General features: G+C 47.7%; 1 protein-coding gene across 5 annotated transcripts in view; it reads left to right on the forward strand.

Moving 5' to 3' along the window:
- Positions 1–553: 553 nt before the first annotated feature.
- Positions 554–16,472, forward strand: part of Slc44a3 (solute carrier family 44 member 3) — a 110,623-nt gene continuing 94,704 nt past the window's right edge. For 4 of the 5 annotated variants that reach the window (XM_045138787.1, XM_045138791.1, XM_045138788.1 and 1 more), the window contains exons 1-5: positions 554–648; positions 1,052–1,159; positions 8,408–8,550; positions 11,006–11,142; positions 12,224–12,317. In XM_045138787.1, coding sequence (XP_044994722.1) covers positions 622–648; positions 1,052–1,159; positions 8,408–8,550; positions 11,006–11,142; positions 12,224–12,317 — 509 coding nt within the window. In that variant the 5' untranslated portion in view covers positions 554–621. Of the gene's footprint in view, positions 649–674; positions 788–1,051; positions 1,160–8,407; positions 8,551–11,005; positions 11,143–12,223; positions 12,318–16,472 lie in introns of those variants that run through there. The other variant, XM_045138790.1, reaches the window with a different exon arrangement.

Here is a 16,472-nt window from a genome sequence, read left to right on the forward strand (position 1 = left end):
GAGTTCATTTGCAGTGGCTAGCGGCCCTGGCGCGCCCATTCTCTCTCTCTCTCTCTCAAATAAGTAAATAAATAAAAATAAAATATGTAAAAAGAGTTATAGGTTCAGTTACATTTCTGCATGTGCATTGTGCGGTGAGCGTGTGTGTGGATGCACGTGTGTGCAGGTGCGTGTGAGGTCAGAGGTTGACAGTGACACGTCGTCCCCAGCCCCATTCCCCACGCGTGGCCCGTCTGCTGGGCGCTGCTTCACCCGTGAAATGAGTGGGTGCAGATCGGGAGCCCTGAGGACCCACGCCTCCCACACGCTCACAGACGAAAGCAAGCAACCCCCTGGCTCGGGGACTTGCGCGGGAGGGGGTGCAGTCCCGGGGTGCCGTGGGCTGGAGACGGCCTCTGAGTGGGAGATGGAGCGAGCCTGGGGGCGTCATCCCGCCCTGCTCCATGCCCGGTGCCCTTCCCAGGAGCCGCGCGTGCCCGGCGCCGAGGGCGGGTCCGGGGTACCGACGCCCGCGGCCGCTGGGTGGCGCTGCGCCCGCCCCGCCCCGCCCCGCCCGAGGCTCCCCCGCCGGGACCCCGGGCCTCCGTCCCCCGCACGCTGCGGCGCCCGCCCCGACTCAGGATGCAGTGCCTGGGCGCCGAGTACCAGGTGAGCGCCTGGGCCCTGGGGGGAGGTAGAGTCGACCCCTGCCGGCACCTGCCTCCGCCTCCCCGGCCCGCCCCGTGGATCAGCCAGGTGCCACCGCACTCTGGGGACAGCTGGCCGGGAAGACCCAGAACCTGCTCAGGTGTGGAGACACCGGCCAGGAGACGCTGGCCGCGGAGGGTCGTCGGGGGGGAGGAGGGGGTCTACCTTCAAGTGCACTTCCAGGTGGTACTGTGGAGGTTGGGGGTCCTCAACATGGCCAAGGCCACCGAGAGAGACAGAGAGAGAGAGAGCGCGCGCTTCAAGGACACTAGTTACTGTGAGCAGTCTTCGGAAAGGTTTGGGTTCCTTGAATTCCACCTGGATTTTTATCCTGCTGCTAAACTCTCCTTTTCTTTCCTGCAAGGTTTCGGCAGAGAGAACGTCCAGGCCGAGAGAGTGGCGACCGCAGATTTACAGGAAATGCACAGATCGCGAGTGGCTGATCCTCTTCTTTCTCTTCTGGACTGGTTTGGTAAGTGTGGCCCGCCCTGGGGCCAGCGCGCCTGTGTGACCACCAAGAAATGTGTCCCAAATGTTAATTGTTTCAAGTTTATGCTGCAAGGACGCACTTCTGCCATTAGCCTAGAATGACCACGAGTTAGTCCTTGGAACTCCCGGCTGGGCATTTGCTAACCTCCCAGGCTCTCTGGGAGAGGCTGTCTTCTTGCTGTAAGCCAAGATTCACTGGGTAACTCCAGTCGGACACAAGAAGCACAGTTTACAGTGATGGTTTTTGGTAAGGCCCATGTGAAATCGCTTACTTTCTGGCCATTTTTTTAGTGTGTGTATTATATATGGCGTATGTGTGTGCAGATGCATGGACCCTGTGTGCACAGGTGCGGAGGCCAGAGGAGAAGGTGGGGCGTTTTTATCTGTCATGCTTCCATAGTATTTCCTTGAGTCTTTCAGTGAACCCAGAACTGCTGTTTCGAGTCGGAGTGGCTGGCCAGTGAACCCCAGCGATTCCCCTGTCTCCACCCCCACAAGAACACATGGGTACCCCCGGCTTTTTATGTGTGCTAGGGATTGAACTTAAGTCCCCATGCTTGTGGGCAAGTGCTCTTTTGCTGCGTGTGTGTGTGTGCATGTTCATATGTGTGGGTGCACGTTTATGCGTGTGCATGTGGATGCACGTGTATGCGTGTGCATGTGGAGGCCACGAGGTCTGTTTCAGGAGCTTTCTTCAATTATTCTTCAGTTTATTCTTTGAGGCAGGGTCTCTTGCTGAACCTGAAGCTCCCCAGTTGGGCTAAACTAGCTAGCCCAGGATTCCCCACGACACCCCGATTCCCTATCTTTGCCTCCCCAGTGCTGGGATTACAGATGCCTTATCACTGCACCTGGCGTCTCACAGCTTTCGGGGAACCTAAAGGGAGGTCCTTTGTGCTTGGACTGCTAATGTATTGCCCTGTGAGCCGGCTCCTAAGTCCACAATAGAAGTTATTTTTTTCTTTTTTTAACCATCTGCCATATCCCTAAATCAAATATTCTTTTGCTGTTTTCTAACAAAGGAAGGTGAAGATCTAGAAATAATAAACTCTTTTTTTTGCGCATGCACACACACCACACCACACACACACACACACACACACAGGTGCCTGGCCTGTTGTTGTGTTTAGCAGCTTGATCCAAACCCTCTCTGGTTAAATAGGTAAAAGTAGTTCCCACTCCAGTTATGCTAGCCATATTAGTCCTGGGAGCACCTCTTCAAAGCTGAATCTCGACACTTTCAAACTCACTTAGTTCTAAGTACAGGCCCAAAGAGCCTCACTCACCATTTCCAAAGACTGCTCACAAAGTCATCCATGCCAGGTTGAGGCATGCCAGGTACGGTGTGGTAAATGATTAACTCACGGATCCCTATAATACCTACCAGATAGTAATTACTGACTTGAAAAGAATTCAGTTTGAATAGACCCTAAAACACCGTGTTTATTCTTCTTCCCAAGTAAGAAGGACATTTGTTCATTTGTTGACTTTCTGGACGGGTTTTGCAGCAGCAGACCTGGTTACAGGCAGAGTGGGAAGCTGGGCCTGAAAAGCGCACCAGTGTGTAATCTTTACTGCTGCAGCCACTTAAACCGTGGCCCTTGGAATGCCTTCCAGGAGCCAGAGAGGTGCAGCGCACTCATGGTGTCTGCTGCTCACCTCCCCCCGCTGGCGGTGGGTGTATTTTTCTCATCAGATTCTGCGTTGCAGAAATGCAGGGAGCAGCTGTCCCACCTTGTGCCTGCAGCTTTGACGTTGGGCTGTTAATGTTATTTAATTATCTTCCTTGCCCCTCTAACTTTCATTCTCTCAGCCCTGTGGCTACCTAGAGAAAGGACCATTGGGGGCCCATCACAGCCTAGAGAATTATGACCCAGCTGAGACAGGCTTATAGACCTAGGAAGCTCTTCACAATTACATTTCATTTGTAGAATGAATCTAATGTTTTCATATGCCCAAATTTTCTTTACCACATTATATTAATAATGCGAGTTCTTGGGGCTGGAGGGATGGCTTAGCAGTTAAGGCATTTGCCTGCAAAGCCTAAGGACCCAGGTTCGATTCCTCAGGACCCATGTTAGCCAGATGCACAAGGGGGCACACACATCTGGAGTTCATTTGCAGTGGCTGGAGGCCCTGCTGCACCCATTCTCTCTCTCTCTCTCTTTCTCTCTTTTTCTGTCAAATAAATAAAATAATATTTTAAAAATAATGCAAGTTCTTTCTTAGCTGACTGGGTTCTTTGTAACTTCTGCAACATTTTTAGCAACAGATATTTATTTACTTATTATTTTAAATTTTATTTATTTATTTTTATTTATTTGACAGAGAAAGAGGGGAAGAGAGAAAGAGAGAATGGGCACGCCAGGGCCTCCAGCCACTACAAACTCCAGATGCAGGCACCCCCTTGTGCATCTGGCTAATGCGGGTCCTGGGGAATCAAACCAGGGTCCTTTGCCTTTGCAGGCAAACACCTTAACCACGAAGTCATCCCTCCAACCCTATTTAATTGATAGAGGAGAGATTGAGTATGGCTACCCAGGGCCTCTTGCCACTGCAAACTCCTGATGCATGTGCCACTTTGTGCATCTGGCTTTACATGGGTACTGGGGAATCAAGCCCAGATTGGCAAGCTTTGCAAACAAGTGCTTTAACCACTGAGCTATCGCTCCAGCCAGCTACAAATACTTAAAATGGAGCAAGGAGTATTTTGCTATCCTGCTGCTCCACTTGTGGGTCTTGTGTTGGGAGTACTGATTCGCTGTGTGGGGCAGCATCATTATTGATGGAGCTGCCCTGGGTTGCAGCTGGACAAAGGAAGCTTAGGGAAGGAGGAGAACTGCAAGTAGGTGTGGTCTCCTGCAAACGGAGCACAGAACAAAAAACAGTCTGATCATGAACCATCTCTGCCTCCTCAGTGTCCTCTCCCACCTTGCCCTTTCCAACCCACCCATTGCAGGCTGGGGATGTAGCTCAGTTGGCAGAATGCTTGTCTAGCACGAACGAGAATTTCAACTGCCAGCACTACATTTTGGGTATATTGGCACATGCCTGCAATCCAAGTACTTAGGAGGTGGAGGCAGGAGGATCAGAAGTTCTAGATATATATATATATATCTGTTGTATCACTATTCTGGGAGTCTGGAATCTAAGATCAATAGCTCACCAGCCTTACCAAAAGAAAGCCAGACGACAAGAATTGGTGACAGGAAAAGGTTTATTGGTATTGGTCAGAACTGGGGATGAAAAGCTGTTTGCCTCCACCTTTCTGGTATCATTGTTTTAACTTACACAAAAGATGGAACAAAAATAAGGAAATAGGCATATGTAGATTTGGCTGGGAGGTAAGCGCCCTGAGCTGAGTAAAGTCTTTTTGAGAGACCAGTTCCTCCTTTGAAGGTTTCACACTATTCCCTCCCCAGCATGGGCTCTCTGGGCACATTTTTAGTTGTCCTCCTTCCATGGGGACTGAACCCAGGGCCTCAATTTCCAACTCCCAACATTATATTTCTTGGGGGTCCAATTATTTTTTAATTTTATTTATTTATTTGCAAAGAGAGATGGGGAAATGGGTATGCCAGGGTCGCCTGCCACTGAAACAAACTCCAGATTCATGAACCACTTTGTGCATCTGACTTTATATGGATACTGGAGAATCAAACCTAGGACATTAGACTTTGCAAGCCAGCGCCTTTAACCGCTGAGCCATTTCTCCAACTCTGTGGTCCAAATTTTTAGGGTCCCTGTTACACTATCACATCACCTTTCGTATGGAATTGCACTTGAATATTTGAGATGATTAATACAGTGGTTTCTTAAAATACTAGTGGTATGATGAGGACTCAAGAAAATCCGACCCCCCTCCCATTTCTATTCCTCCTGCATACTTTCCACGGGAGCTATTGTTACATAATCACAGGAATAGAAAACATTGCTTCATTATTAGATCTCCAGTGAACTAGGCAGAGCATAGACTTCCCCACCCCCAATTCCAAATGCAAGTGGGGCTCCACGGTGGAAGACTACGAGGCTAGTTCAACAAGGCTGAGTCCACTTACCATGCAGGCCTTGTGGGCACCTAGAGAACCACACCTCCACCCACAGCCTTTAAGTGAAGAGTGAGTGAGGCTGTCTCCTATCAAAGGTGACCTGTAGATCCCAAAATCTGACCAAGCAACGACAGAGGCACTTGAGGAATGGGGAGGGACAGGGGCCCCTTGCCAAGAAGACATGCAGTCATTAGGGCCAGCTCTTTATGAGGTTGAGTCTTGAGGACTGGGCCTGGGTTTCATTCATCTTTGTGTCCCCCAGCAGCCATTTCTACCCCCCACTGAGAATTTGAAAAATGTTTAATACTTTTGTTTTATTTTTTGAAATAGAATCTCATGGAGCCTCAAAGTCACTGTATGGCCAAGACTGGCTTTGGGCTCCTTATTTTTCTGCCTCTACCTCCCGAGTGCTGGATTACAGATGTGCTCCACCATGCCTGGCCTATTTAGTAGTTCTATTTCCAAATTAATAATGAACGCAAAGCCTCTGAAACATACTTAGCTTGCAGACAGTGTGCCTTTGGAGTATATATCCATGCTCTGTGTTACTGAATGGTGTCTCATAGCCTGTCTGGAATGAGCTTGCCGCATCAAGTACTAAATAAAGGGCATTCTGTGTGTGCCAGCTGGGGAGGGATTTGTAGAAAGAAACATATGCAATCTCAGCAGAGGGCCTGTTTTTGCTATTATTAGGGTAATTGTTTGAACTGAATTTCAGATATTCCACATTGACTGTAATATTGGATTGGAAAAACTATTGGTTGCAAAATGTTCTTGTGCAACAGAAATCCTGAAATACTTTTTCTCAAAAATATTTTTATTTATTTGAGAGAGAGAGAGAGGGCAGGGGTAGAAACAGAGAGAAAGAGAGAGTATTTGCAAGCCACTGCAAACAAACTCCAGATACATGCACCATTTTGTGCATCTGGCTTTATGTGGAGGAAGTTAATCTGAGCCATCAGGATTTATCAGCAAGTGTCTGTAACTGCTGAGCCATCTCCAGCCCCTGAAATTCTTTTTTATCTTAAGTTCCTTATGTCTTATGGGGTCTCTTGTCACTGCAAACAAATACCAGACACACCACTTTGTGTGTCCAACTTATATGGATGGCTTTGGAGTTGAACATGGGAACCGCAGCCTTTACAAGCAAGCACTTTAACTACTGAGCCATCTTCCAGTGCCCTGAAATTCTTCTGTTTTAAATTTTATTTATTTATTTATTTGAGACAGGGGTGCGGTGGAGAGGGTGTACTAGGGCCCCCAGCCACTGCAAACGAACTCCAGATGTGTGCACCCCCTTGTGCATCTGGCTTACGTGGGTCCTGGAGAATTGAACCGGGATCTTTTAGCTTTTCAAGCAAACGCCTTAAACTGCTAAGCTAGCTCTCCAGCCCCCTGAAGTTCTTTTTTATTTTTATTTTTTATTTTTTGGTTTTTTTGAGGTAGGGTCTCACTCTAGCCCAGGCTGACCTGGAATTCACTATGTAGTCTCAGGGTAGCCTTGAACTCACAGTGATCCTCCTACCTCTGCCTCCCAAGTGCTGGGATTAAAGGCGTGCGCCACCACGCCTGGCTGAAGTTCTTTTTTATCTTAAGTTCTTTAGTTCTTGAATTTTAAGCAGGTATTCCAAAGTACTATTTCTGATTTGTCCTGAGCAGTATTTTGATACATGCCAACTGTGTATTCTCAATAGAGTTTCTTAAAATTAAGCCAAAAAAAAAATTAAAGGAAAGAAGAAAGGAATAAGGCTCAGAGAAATAATTAGCAAAGCTTCAATACACTTAGATAACCTAAAAGCCTCAAGGGAAAAAAAATAGAGTTGCCCCAGTGAGGTTTGGATAAAATCCAAAAAGTAAAAGCCTCTTGAGGAAGAAAGTAAGATAAGAGGCAAAAGAGAGATAGGGAACAGGCTCAGTACGTAAAGTTGCTGCCACTCAAGTTAGAGTACCTGAATTCCATCCCCAGGCCCCAGGTACAGAGCCAGATGCCTACAGAGGTCTTCTGTAATCCAGCACGTTCGTGCTGACAGCCAGATGGGAAACAGAGTCCGGAGACTTTCCCAGAAGCTCCTGGCAAGCACAGCACAGAACAGAGCGAGAATGCAGGATGATGTATTCCGCCTCCGAACGAGGCGGACGGGCGAGGACTGATGCGAAAGCTGTTCTCTGACCTGCGCACACAGGCATGGCACATGTGTACGCACTCTCACACATACACAAATGCTCACACACATAAATAAGTAGCAAAATAAAACAAATCATTTAGAGGTAAAAATGGGGGGGTAGCTCATTTTTTTTTTGTCTATTAAAACAAAAAAACTCTGAGTGTGTTGGTTCATGTTTTTTTTAAATATTTTTATTTATTTATTTGAGAGCGACAGACAGAGAAAGAGGCAGATAGAGAGAGGGAGAAAGAATGGGCGTGCCAGGGCCTTCAGCCAGTGCAAACGAATTCCAGACACGTGCGCCCCCTTGTGCATCTGGCTAACATGGGTTCTGGGGAACCGAGCCTCAAACCGGGGTCCTTAGGCTTCCCAGGCAAGCGCTTAACCACTAAGCCATCTCTCCAGCCAGGTTCATGTCTTTCATCCCAGCACTGACGAGGCTGAGGTAGGAGGATTGCTGTGAGCTCTAGGGCAGCCTGAGACTACAAAGTGGATTCTAAGTTCCAGGTCAGCCTGGGGCAGAGTGAGACCCTACCTCAAAAAAAAAAAAAAAAAAAAAAAAAGGAGGAGGAAGAGTTAGGCATGTAATACCAGCACTGGGAAGACAGAGACATCAGGCAGATCCCTGGCCAGCTTATTTAGCCTACTTGGCAAGTTCAGGGCCAGTGAGAGACTCTGTCTCAAAATAAGGTTGATGGTACCTGAGGAAGAACATCCAAAATTGTCTCCTGGTGCGCACGCACACACACACACACACACACACACACACAGAGAGAGAGAGAGAGAGAGAGAGAGAATAGAGAGGAATCTGAGTGTCTATGAGCCTCCTGCTAAAACCCGTATTCTAACCCAGGACCCGACCCACAAAGGTTGAGTTGCTGCTGAGGAAGGGGGACCTGGCTGTGAAGCTGAGAGACGCGTGCTTTCCCTGGTTCTATTTTATAATAACATCTTCAGAGATGGGGGGTATCTTTTTGCCCTGTGGCCAGGCCCTAATGTGCCCTTGGATTTTACCAGGTGTTCATCATGGGCTACTCGGTGGTGGCTGGGGCCACAGGAAGACTCCTCTTCGGCCATGACAGCTTTGGCAACGTGTGTGGCAGGAGGAACTCCCCAGTGGAAGGGGCCCCACTCTCAGGCCAGGACATGACACTAAAAAAGTAAGTGCCTGACTTAGGTCCCCAGCCTACAAGGGGCCATATTTCAAAACACTGTCCAGTTATTGAGCACTTGGAAACTATTTCCCTACTCAAAACTCAGGCCATCTCAAAGAGGAGGCCACGTGTGACGGTAAGAGGGCGGGGTGTAGAGTCAGTTAGACACAGGGTCAGATTCAACCCCAACTATTTTTCAGCTCTGTGACCTTGGATAGAGTCCTTATAGCCTTTCTGAGTCCAGTTTTCCATTTTCATAAACTGGTGCTTTGTAGCAGTTACCTTCTCATTAAGGGACAAAACACCAGACTAAAAGCAACTTCCAGAATGAAAAGGTTTATTTCCAGCCTAGTTTTGAGGGGACATTTCAGTGCGGCAGGGAAAGCACGGCAAGGGCACACGCCAGGCATCACAGCCCCACAGCAGCAGGAGGAAGCACGGAGCCGGGCTAGCTGGCTTGGGCAAGCAGAGCTGGACTGCCAAGTCCCAAGGCCCGCCCCCAGGGACACACCTCCTCCAGCAAAGCTCCACCTCCCAAAGGCTCCACTAGCTGGAGACTAAGTCTGAGGCTTAACCACAAACAGGCGAGGCTAGGGGGAGCGTGGCATTTTACATTCAAACCACCACATAATTACACCCATTTCACAAGTTGTTTTAAAGATCCAGAGACTGGCCGGGTGTGGTGTGGCTCATGCCTTTAATCCCAGCACTCGGTAGGCAGAGGTAGGAGGAGAGCTGTGAGTTCGAGGCCACCCTGAAACTCCATAGTGAATTCCAGGTCGCGTGGGCTAGAGCAAGACCCTGCCTTGAAAAAAAATAATTAAAAAAAAGATCCAGAGACTGCGTGAACTAAGGCGTAAACATGTTCATTGGCCTCACTGTTGTCGTAATGTGTCAGGATCATGACAGAAGACTGGTGGGTGATTCCACTCACAGAGGTCTCTCGAGTTGTCACGCTATGAAACAAAAAGTAAAACAGTAGTTGCCAGGGCTAGGAAAGAAAGAAAGAGAAGGGAGGATGACTGTCTACTTGGGCCGGAGTTTCTGTCTTGGCAGATGGAGAGCCGTGGGTGCAAGGTGGTAACAGGGGCACCCCACGTGCGCGTAATGCACGGGGCTGTGAACATGGTCTGGGGGCAGGTTGTGTGGGTACTGTAACGCAAGTGTTTAAAGCAAAATAAAGTTCGTGATTACCACCCACCCAGGAAATCTGCCCCAACTCCGTTTGAACACTTCCTCCCTGCCCCCACCCCCGGGGGAGGTAGAGTGGCGTTCGGACCGCTTCTCGGGGCTCTTCCCCTACAGGCAGCCCCTGCTTCAGCAGCCTGGGCAAGTGTTAGTTCAGGTTCGAGAGCTGCCACTGCTGACCCATGACCCACTAATGGCAATAACCAGCTTCTTGGGTATGCCCTGACTTTCCCAGTGGCTGCCTTGTTGCATGAAGGACTTCTGGAGTGTCTTGGCTCTTAAAATGCCCTTAGCCTCCCAGCTTTGCCCCACCTCCACTCCTTTTCACTCATCACTTCCCTGTGTCTTCTTGTTGTCCGAAGCATATTTGGACAGTCTTGAGTGCAGATTCCGTTGGGTAATGAATGCATCTGTCTCTGGAAGTTTAGTCAGTCCTCCTCCTCAATGTTCGTTAGATGATTCCTCCCCCTGTCATACCTCCTTCTCAAATGATTAGTCTCGAGAAGGAACACCTTGTTCACAATGGACTATAGTTCACAAGCTATGAAGCTCTGCCAGTGACCCCCCAGTTGGCATAATGAATGCGTGACTGGGCCAGGGAGATGGCTCAGTGGTTATACGTGCTTGCTTGCACAGCCCAGGTTCAGTTCAGCTGTACCCACACAGAGCCAGGCACACAAAGTGGAGCATGCGTCTGGATTTTGTATGTAGTGGCAGGATGCCATGGTGCAGCCATTCCCCGCCCCTCCTCAAATGAATATATACAAATAAACACTCAATTATATAGAAGTATTGGTGGGAAAGCTCGCCTTTGTCACTTGTACATTTGATGGTGTTGCACTCACCTTCTCCTTGCTGGGACAAAACCCCTCACCCAAGGCAGCTGACGGGAGGAAATGGTTGCTTTTGGCTTACAGTCTTGAAGACAAATTTCGTTAAGCAGGGAAAGCATGGCAGAGCAGATGCTGGGTGCCACATCTTGCCACAGCAGCTGAGAAGTAGCAGCAAGAGTGAGCTAGCTGTAGCAATTGGGGGAGGGGGCTACAACATTTCAAGGACCATCCCAAGCAATGCACCTCCTCCAGCATGGCTCCACCATCCAAATTGCCACCAGCTTGGGGCTGAGTATGAGTTAATCACAAACTCATGCAGCTATGGGGGACATTTCCTATCCAAAGGACCACAGGCAGTGTGTAGATAATTTTCAAAGCCCACAGTTAGACCAAGGAGAGGCAGTTCCATAAGACATGCTCCTCTTCCTCCGTCTCCTTAGACACGTGTTCTTTATGAATGCCTGCAACCTGGAAGTCAAAGACAGACGGCTTGGTTCCACTGTCCTCTGCGTGTCCAGCTGTCCTGAGGAGCAGCTCAATACCCTGGAAGAGGTCCAGCTGTTTGCCAACACCAGTGGTAAGCACTGAGGTTTGCTGTCTCCCTACCCTGTGGGGCACTAGGTGGGATAACTAACCTTGAAGCTGCTGTCTCTGGTTAGACAGGAATCACACTTCCTCGCAGGCATCTCTTGTGTGGAAAGGGCCATGAGCATTTGCTCATGAGCGAGTCTGAGTCATTCAGGTCTGTCTGGATTTATCTGAGCTGAAGACTACTCTATACATACGCCCTGCTCTTTGCAGGAAAGATCTCTACAGAGAGTCTAGAGGGGACAGCAGACACACAGGACCCCAGTGCGTCAGGCCAAATCACCCTGGGTTGATTCTCTGATGAAATTGTCAGGGCCAGTGGGTATTTGCACTTACCAACAAGATAGCTGTAAGTTGTGGTAAAGTTGTATAACAACATTGGGCTCAATATTTAGATCTGTTATATGGATTAAACAAAAGAAACTTGAGGCAACCCTCTATAAATTCCATTTGCCTGAGAAATAGAGTGCCAGACCTTTAAAAATATTTTCAAATTTGGGTTAAAATTTCATTTGCAGTGACTAGAGGCCCTGGCGCACCCATTCTCTTTCTATCTGGTCTTTCTCTGTCTGTCACTCTCAAATAAATAAATAAAAATAAACAATAAAATTTTTTTTAAAGATGTTTATAACTGGGCATGGTGACCCATGCCTTTAATCCCAGCACTCCAGAGGAAAGGGTAGAAGGATCATTGTGAGTTCGAGGCCACCCTGAGTCTTCATAGTGAATCCCAGGTCAGCCTGGGCTAGAGTGAGACCCTACCTTGAAAAACAAACAAACAAACAAATAAGAAAGATGCATATAATTGTCAGATAAAAGCCATTTAAATGTCAATCATATTATTTTTAGTGTTGAATTTGGGGCTTGGGGGAGAAAGAGAAGAACTTTTGTGTCACCCTCGGATGGAATGCCTGTTCTTTCTGTGTCCCAGTCACCTGGTTTCTAAGTTTGGATAATAGTTCTGATTCCTTCCTGGGTTGGTAAAATGGCTGTGGTTTCCTTGCTGGTTCCCACAGAAAAATGGATGCAATACAGAAAAATATTATAGTCTGTGTGTCTTCTGCTTCCAGGGTCTTTCCTGTGTGTCTATAATTTGAATTCCTCTAACTACACCCGGAGTCCAAATGCACACGCCTTGTGTCCCAGGCTGCCAGTTCCGCCGAGGTAAGAGCTCCCACGCGTCTTCCGAACCCAGCTCCGGCTCCACTCAGCAGCGTCTGTTCCTCGTTCCCACATTGTAGGAAGCAGAGGGAAGGCAGATCCTGGGAAGAACTCGCCACCTACAGAAATCCAGGACAAAAAGGGATTATATTTATAATATACCTAATAGATGATGCCTAAATAAGGAGAAACCTCTGCAAACAAACAAAAAGATGTATAGGGGCTGGAGAGATGGCTTACCGATTAAGTGCTTGCCTGTGAAGCCTAAGGACCCAGGCTCGATTCCCCAGGTCCCACGTAAGCCAGATGCACAAGGTGGCACATGCATCTGGAGTTCGTTTGCGGTGGCTGGAGGCCCTGCTGTGCCCATTCCTTTTCTATCTGGTTTTTTCTCTCTGTGTCTGTTGCTCTCAAATAAATAATAATAAATTTTTTTTCAAAAAAGATTTTTATAGCCGGGCATGGTGATGCACACCTTTAATCCAGCACTCCGTAGGAAAGGGTGGAAGGATCGCTGTGAGTTCGAGGCCACCCTGAGTCCACATAGTGAACTCCAGGTCAGCCTGGGCTAGAGCGAAACCCTACCTTGAAAAACAAACAAACAATCAACAACAGCAAAAAAGATGCATATAGTTGTCAGATAAGGACACGGAGGTAGCAGAGTCACGAATGCAGCACTGCAGGGGAGGCTTTCATAATGAGTCAGCATGCATTTTTCTTCCCCCGTTATTCATTACAAATCATCAATATTCACTCTTTTGTTGCAACCAAACATGGTTAATTTTTATAGCTCTAAATTCTGCCATAAAAGATAGGCCTGGGAAGGGACGGCCAAGCGGGCTCCACACCATGCTTTTCAGAGAACAAAGAAAGCACAGGTCCTTATCAATAGCATCCTGAGTATTGGGTTTTTTTTCTTTCTTCCTTCCTTCCTTCCTTTCTTTCTTTCTTTCTTTCTTTCTTTCTTTCTTTCTTTCTTTCTTTCTTTCTTTCTTTCTTTCTTTCTTTCTTTTTTTTTCATGGTAGGGTCCCACTCTAGTTTCAGGCTGACCTGGAGTTCACTATGTAGTCTCAGGGAGGCCTTGAACTCATGGCGATCCTCCTACCTCTGCCTCCCAAGTGCTGGGATTAAAGGCGTGCGCCACCACGCCCGGCCTAGCATCCTGAGTATTACTCATCACTGGCACATGGTAGGCACCTTATAAATGTTGTGGATACAGCTGGATGTGGTGACTCAGGCCTGTAATCGCAACACCAGGAGACTAAGGTAGGAGGCGCCCCTGAGCTGCAGACCAGCCTGGGCTGCAGAGTAAAGTTCTGGTGAGCCCAGGGGAGTATGAGGCCCACCTCCAAATAAACCAAATAAACAGATAGACGTGGGTGTGTATTGACATATGTGTGTGAGCTGTAATAACACAGCAGCGATGGCTGGGCACATAGCTCACATTTGCACCCTTGAGAAGGCAAAGGGGGATTTACTATTCACTCTCGCCACCAGGGCTTTCCAAATCTCTAGAAGGATTGACTGCCATTCTTTTGACAAGCATAGTGCATTTACAGTAATAAGAACTCCATGCAAATTTTCTGAAAAATAATAGTTTAAGTAAGGTCAGGCATTGTGCCAGCCATCTCAAATAGTATTTTGAAATCTGTATTAGTTACTTTCCTTGTCGCTCTGAGAAAGTACCTGACAAGAGGCAAGTTGAGGGATGAAGTGTCGATTTCAACGTACACTGTGAGAGGGTCTGCTCCGTGGTGGCAGAGAGGGAATAGTCTACAGGAACATGAAGCAGCCAGTCACAGTCAATCCGCAGTCGGGAAGCAGAGACCCATGAATGCTGGGTTTAGCCCACTCTCTCCTTTTTATTCAGTCCGGAACCCCCAGTCCATGGGATGGTGCCACCCACATATAGTCTGGGTCTTCCCACCTCAGTTAACCCAATCTAGAAACTCCCCCACAGACATGCCCAGAGGTTTGTTTCCATAGTGATTCTGAATTCTACCCTAACACTCTTGCTTAGGACCCACATAATAAATGTGTCATATTACAGCTCAGCATGCACATACCCTCATACTTAGGTATATAAACAGAAATAGCACAAAACAGTATGTTGCTACACATAATTCATGGAATCTGCTGAATTTAATTTTTTTAAATTTCAATCAGGGCGTGGTGGCACACACCTTTAATCCCAGCACTCAGGAGGCAGAGGTAGGAGGACTGCCTTGAGTTCAAGGCCGCCCTGAGACTACATAGTGAATTCCAGGTCAGCCTGGGCTAGACCTAGACCTTACCTCAAAAAAAATTATTTCAAAAAAATCTTTAAATTTAAATTCACAATCTTCTAACTGGTCATAAGCACACTTTGAAAAACACTAAATTTGCAGGTACTCAAAAAAGACTCATGAAGGTTTTAACTACATAGGAAGCCAGAATATAGTTAGCCACCTTGGTGGCCTTCCTTTCTCAAATGAATGCTTACTTGGGGGCAACTGAAAGAGGGGAGACTTATTTGCAGAGAAGAGTATTTATTCTCCTTCTTGTGGTATCTTATTTTTTAAATTATTTTGAGTATCACATATCATAAGCTTGTCTCAATGAAACATCGCTGAACCCAGGAAAGACAACTTGGAGCATTTGAGTGGATTAAAGGAACATTATTTAATGTTTGAAGAGAAGAACTTTTTGCATGTGGATGAGATATATATATCTATATATCACTCTATATATATATCACCATATATATATATACACATACACACACACACAGTGTGTGTGTGTGTATGTGTGTGTGTGTGGTGTATGCACATGTGAGCAGACGTGTATACCCCATGTAAATACATGTGGGTGTCAGGGGAGAATATGGGTGGCCTCCTCTGTCACTCACCCATGTGTTTCCTTCAGGAGGACTCTCGGTGAACACAGAGATGTCATTTTCGGACAGACTAAATGACGTGGGATCCTTGGGGCTCTGATCCTTGGGACTAGACTTATACACATGCATGGCCACACTCAGCCGTTTACATGGGTGCTTTGGAATCAAGTTCACGGCAACCAGGCCCATCCAAGCCCTCTTGCCTGCAGTGAGTGCTCTCACCCACTGAGCCATTGCCCCACCTGAATTTTTAAAGATATTTTAGAAAGAGAAAGAGAGAGAGACAGAATTTGCATGCCAGGGCCTTAGCCACTGAAGTTGAACTCCAGACACTTACACTACCCAGTGGCTTGTGTGACCTTGAGCTTACCTCACCTTTGTGCATCTGGCTAACATGGGATCTGGAGCTCAAACAGGTCCTTAGGCTTCGCAGGCAAGCGCCTTAACCACTAAGCCATCCCTCTAGCCCTTTAAGGGTTTTTATTGTAATATTTTATTTTTATTTTTTTCCTGAAATTATTTTTGAAACCCCATAACTGTACCTGCAGATGGAGTTGCAAATGAGTGGAATTTTGTGTGTGTGGCATGCTTTTATGCATGTGTGTGTGGAGGTGCATGTGTGGATGTGTGTGGGTGTGTGCATATGGAGGTCAGGAGTTTTTCTTGCTCACTGTCCATGTGACTTTTTGAGATAGGGTCCTTCCCTGAGCCCTGAGCTCACCAGTTTGGCTAGTCTAGCTAACCAGCTTGTCCTGGATGTCCCCCTGTCTCTCCCTCCCAAGCACTAGCATTGCAGGATCAGGTGCCATCACCCGGCGTTTGCATGAGTCCTGGGGATGTGAACTTGGGCCTACCAACTGAGCCATTGTGCCAGCTCGATAGGAGCCTGAAGGTTGCCATTTAAACAGAGTCACAGCAACGGGCCCTCTTTCTGGGAATGAGACGGCAACCATATTTCCACGGGAAGCTTACATCCTGATGCCAGTATGAGCTCTGCACGGGCTACAGGTACTTGCCAGGTACTTGTCTGGGCTCTGGACATGTGCCGGGGGACTTGGACCTCGCAGAGGGCTTGCGCGGTGCGTATTGTCCCGCGATGCAGAGAGAGGCAAAGCTCACACAGACAGCAGGTGGAGACGCTGGTGTTCAGACCCAGCAGCGTCCCTGTTGGTCTCCCGCTCCAGTGCCAGTAGTCAGGGTTAAACCGCAGTGCCCGGCAAGTGGCTTCTTGAAAGCAAATTTAGAGGATGAAACTTGCCATAGCCCATGTCTCTGCAGCACC

This window comes from Jaculus jaculus, chromosome 19 (assembly GCF_020740685.1).
Source record: "Jaculus jaculus isolate mJacJac1 chromosome 19, mJacJac1.mat.Y.cur, whole genome shotgun sequence".
Taxonomy (NCBI): Eukaryota; Metazoa; Chordata; class Mammalia; order Rodentia; family Dipodidae; genus Jaculus; species Jaculus jaculus.